Source organism: Palaemon carinicauda, chromosome 25 (genome assembly GCF_036898095.1).
Source record: "Palaemon carinicauda isolate YSFRI2023 chromosome 25, ASM3689809v2, whole genome shotgun sequence".
NCBI lineage: Eukaryota > Metazoa > Arthropoda > Malacostraca > Decapoda > Palaemonidae > Palaemon > Palaemon carinicauda.
In genome coordinates this window covers 84,447,044-84,452,357 of record NC_090749.1, presented here as the reverse complement: position 1 = coordinate 84,452,357, position 5,314 = coordinate 84,447,044, and the positions used below count along the sequence as shown (strand labels likewise).

The window sequence follows — 5,314 nt, the reverse complement described above, 5'->3', positions numbered from 1 at the left end:
TTGAACCACAGGTGCAAGTCTTATTCTCACACGTAGCTTCACAGGTAAACTGCCTTCCACATTAAGAAGCAGCTCAATGACAGTAGATTGTATATATAATCCACAATAGGCAGATCAGCAGCTCCAGAGTCTTCAACGCCTTGAACTAGACTGGCGAGAATACTTTAGGAGAGTCACAAGTCACCTGTCCTTACAACACCCCCAGTCACTACAAAGAAAAATAAACAGTTACAAATTTGCCAAGGAAGTAAAAATACTGAGGAAGGCCGCACTTCAAGCTGCACTCAATAGATGGCGCCACAAAAACTTAAGCTTTTCAACCAAAGCAAATTAAACACTACATTTAAACCAAAGCAAATTAAACACTATATTTAACCAAAATATATGTACTAATGTAAATCCAACAGCAAAATACTTAATTTAGCTTTACAAAATTGTAAACAAAATAAAAATGAAAGCCATCAGTGCAAAAAGGCAAAACAACAAAGATTTTACTTTAAAATTACATTACTGCCTGACATTACCCTAGCTAAAGAGTCTCTTCTACCCTTACTAAGTCGAAAGTAGCCACTGAACAACTACGGTGCAGTAGTTAAACTCTTGGGTGAAGAAGAATTGTTTGGTAATCTCAGTGTTGTCAGGTGTATGAGGACAGAGGAGAAGTTGGAAAGTATAGACCACACTATTCGGTGTATGTGCAGGCAAAGGGAAAATAAGCCATAATCAGGGAGAAGATTCTCATGTAGTACTGTTTGACCAGTCAAAGCACGTAATACCCCTGTGACGGTAGTATCTCAAAGGGTGGCTGTGCCCTGGACGGCTTAGTACCTATAAACACGCACACACAAACACACACACATGCATATACACGCAAACACACACATAAACATATATATATATATATATATATGTGTGTGTGTGTGTGTGTGTGTGTGTGTGCAGAAAACTTCTGTGATATCTCATTTTGGCTATAAGAGCAAAGAACCTTTCGCTGTTGTTTTTCTTCTTTGCCGAGAGAGAGAGAGAGAGAGAGAGAGAGAGAGAGCTCTTAGCATTTTCAATAGCTTTGTGTGTGTATGTGTGTCTGTGTCTGTGTGTTTTTGTGTAACATCAAAAAACCAATACACCTTAGTTTTCTAAAACCTAAGCCTTAATATCAGAATTGATTTAGTAGAGTAAACAGTACAAAAATGAACTCTTGGGTTTATTTTCAACAAAGATTCAGCCAAACAATGTTGTACTGAGTCAATAAACTATTCAAACATTATTATGAAACAATCTTTGCATCATTTAGTGCATCATGTAGTCTAAGAACTCCTTTGGTGCAACATAATCATCATTAACTAAATGCCCTTTTAGAGGTATAATGGATTCATTATTATCATCGTTTATCATGATTGACTACATTGTTCAGCTTTACAGTAATGTCCTGTGAACGAAGAGGGCCAGATTTCAGAGCAATTACATTTTTCTAGAATGATGAATACTAGAATAGTTACAGTGGTGTATATCTGACCTCACATACCTCAGAAAAGAAAAAATACAAACTCTTTTTATAAGCATGATGGCATAACTTCAAATGAAAAGGAATGCCTTTAATGTAAGGAATTGTTCATTGAATAAGAGAAAAGTCATTAACTGCAAGCAAAACAGAGGGAAGCCCCAGACTACAGAATCTTTAGATGTGGAAATGTGCGTTACGAGAAGCAGAGGGGAGAAAACACTGGCTAATGTCAACTTTAATTAGCAAAGATTACTCAAACACTCTGAGAGAGAGAGAGAGAGAGAGAGAGAGAGAGAGAAGATTATATATATATATATATATATATATTTATATATATATATATATATATACTATATATATATATATACATATATATATATATATATACTGTATATATAAATATATATATATATATATATATACATATATATATATATATATATATATGTTTGTGTGTGTGTGTTTGTGTGAGTGTGTTGGTGTGTGTGTATGTGTGAGTGTGTTGGTGTGTGTGGGTAAGTCATACATATATATAACAACAGTTTTCCCCGGAAGTGAATGATTTTCAATGCAGAAATAGTGATACATTGTCCACTGCCACAACCTGCCTTTAAGGTTTGAAGTCAAGCATTAACCCTTTGTGCAGATCACATTCACATAACAATGAAAATGACTCACGACCGAAGGCTGTATTGGACCCTACGATACGGGTATGTGCTACTTCACTGACGCCTTTCTTTCACACAGTTTTTTTATCTATTTTCGTCATACAACTTCTGATCATTCACAAATCGGCTTCCACTAGAAAGAATGGATCACTTTTCGGACGCATCTTATGTACAAGGCCTTTTGTTCAACTAGATTTGCTCTGACACCCTGCTTATTCTTCATACACACACACACACACACACACATATATATATATATATATATCCACACAATCAGTGATATCTTGGTTTTCACAAGTTTTCTTTCCAAGCCTTCTGTGGTTGCTGAAAAATCGTGAAATAGTTACAGGAATCTATGGTATATTTTATCATATTATTTTTTTTTCATCAATTTGAGCTTTTATAAATCTTCCTAACAGAATTATAGACCTTTTTTAAACTCTTAAATCACTTTTCAAGCTAAAGCGTACTGTTACTGCAGACACACCATTCCTGTATGTAGCCCTAAGTATATGTAAAGGGAAAATATAAAACTGGACACTCATTAATGATTGTAGGCTACTGCTTGTTAGAATACGTCTTTGAACAAACTATATTTCATGTTTATCTTTTGTGTCCGAAAGATACAACAGGATTTAAGATAAACTGGATTTTAATATCACCGATGTTTCACTTAGCCCATTTCGACCCAAGTTAACATTTTTTATATTTTTGGAAAGATTTTCAGAACATTTGCATAAAATGGGGATAAAAACTCGTTGGAACTTCCAAAACTCCTTTATATCAAGTAAGAAATGAAATAAAGGCTGTCATCAAATGAGGACGCTGTGTTGATATGTATACATTCTAGCCAAATAAAAGAATATTTCCCTTTTCAGGAGAAAATAAATATAAATGGTTTCTATTTAATAGAAAATGACATATGAAAAAAAAATTTCATTTAACTTTTCAAAATATTCAACACATAAGGTTAGACTACATTTTTCACAATATGTTCTTGGTTTACTAGAAACAGGATTTGTTTAGGCATCGCCGTTGTTCTCCTCGTTTCTCCCAAAAATGACCTTTGTTTTCGAATCTCACATCTGAAGGAGTGGTTGGAGAGCCTGAGGTCTTCTTTTTCCAATGGCAGCTCTCGTGTTTTATCCCTCCAGATAAGTGATGCATACCTGTCTCTTGAAATTCGTGAAGAGTCATGCTCAACTGATTGCTCCCATACACCAACCTATGAACAATCCAACCATTTATCATCATCATATCTAGCAAACGTATGAATAAGTTCTAATGCCATTTTTTACCCTTTATTGTAATTGACTATTTCCCAGCAAAGCAGTTGTGCTTATCAACTTCTTCCACATTCATACTATAGTAATATAAAACATTTGGTTGAGGGTCATTTCCTTTTGACTTAGGTTCTCGCCGCCAACTCTGTACACTCTTTATTGGTTGTACTGTGTCATGATTTGTGCCAATTGTAACACATTTGTTGTTCACCTATTTCACAATGAGGATGTCTTCATTGCAATCAGACCTGTAATCATATGTTCCTCTCGATTCTTTTTTCATTCCATTTGATTCCTTCAACAGGCACTTGCTGATCCTGTTTTCCCTCATTGTTCCCATGGCATTGAATCCCAAATTCCTCAAATGCACCAACAACGCATAGTCAGTGAACAGATTATTGAAGTATACATTATAAGAGAATGGGCTATCTACAACCGTGAGAATATTCAGCACCACTTGAGAACCGAGCAACAAATTGATGTTTTCTTCATTAGCAGACCCTTTGCCACAATACAAATGAAAATTGTAGCAGTATCCTGACACCCCACACAATGCCCAAAATTTATACCCAAATCGAATTGGTTTGCCCCGCATGAATTGCTTGAAAATGTTATGCCCATAATAGTGCACAATCATTTCGTCAACTGACAAATCTTCCTCAAACCCTACAGATTTTAAGAAGGATTCTTGAAGCATGGTAATAAGTGGCCTTATTTTGAGCTCACTATCTTGTGTATGTTCTTCAGCAGTAGCATTATTGGTGAAATTAACATAGTTTTTTTTTTTTATCATTTGATTCCTGTTTCTTGCTATTGCCTTTTTCACTATTGATACTTCAAAAACCTCATCGTTTAACCAACAGCCTCTTTCTGAAGGTACTTTGTGGTAGCTGGAAAACAACAAAATACCAACAAACGCTTTCAGTTCATCCACACTCAGTATGAAGTCCATGTTATTCTTGTACGTAGACGCATATCTAACTGTTTCCTTCACTATATGATCGTATATATCAAAGGATGAGTAATTATTCAAACAACTCAACTGGAGTCGGGAACTCTAAATCTTCTTTCATTTTTTTTTTATATGATCACTGTAAGAAGCTACTCTCTCCTTTACTTTAGAGTACTGTGGTTTAATTTATTTCCAGTTGGGCACTGAATTACATAATCTTCGTTTCTTTCTTCGGTTGGTTGTCATCAGTGGTGATTCTGCAGTTTCCTCATTCATATCAGCATTCTCGTTAATTTCACGTTCATTTTGCAGTTGTAGAGTACAAGAAACATCTTGAATTAAAGCCTCGCCAGTCTCTCCTTCGTCTTCAAAGTCTTCATGGTCAGTCAACTCATCAACATCCGAAGGAACTATAAAATCACCATGATTTTCGTCTTCATCTTGCTGAGTAATTTCCAATATTTCATCCATAATCGGGATCTTCAGTCTTTTTTTTTTTTTTTGACATCTGAGTATTGAAAGAAATCAATGAAGTCAGAATTCACTTATTATAATAACCAATGTGCGTCTGTCTATATTTCTGTATATGAATCTCCAACATTGAGCATAACCACTTGTGTCATTGATACTAGTATGGTATGGTGATATAAAGTGAATTTTTCACTCTTGGATACGTTAGTAATAACATTTTGCTAGGCGACGTGTACTTTCATGGACCAAATATTTCTATCAAAGTGAACTAGCTGACAAAAAAATGGATATACCAACTACTATGGTAATAAAACATGTAAACACACATCTTCACTAATTCATGGATTGACTTAGATATTCATACTGTAATTCCAAACTGTGGTACACTTCGATCTTACCTTACAATCTCTTCTCTAGCAATGTATATAAAAAAACT

General features: G+C 34.9%; 1 protein-coding gene across 1 annotated transcript; it reads right to left on the bottom strand.

The window, feature by feature from the left end:
* Positions 1 to 3,666: 3,666 nt before the first annotated feature.
* On the bottom strand, positions 3,667 to 4,152 carry LOC137619118 (piggyBac transposable element-derived protein 3-like). The gene has a single exon (XM_068349307.1). It carries the CDS (start codon positions 4,150 to 4,152, stop codon positions 3,667 to 3,669), a length of 486 nt encoding a protein of 161 aa, XP_068205408.1.
* Positions 4,153 to 5,314: the final 1,162 nt, after the last annotated feature.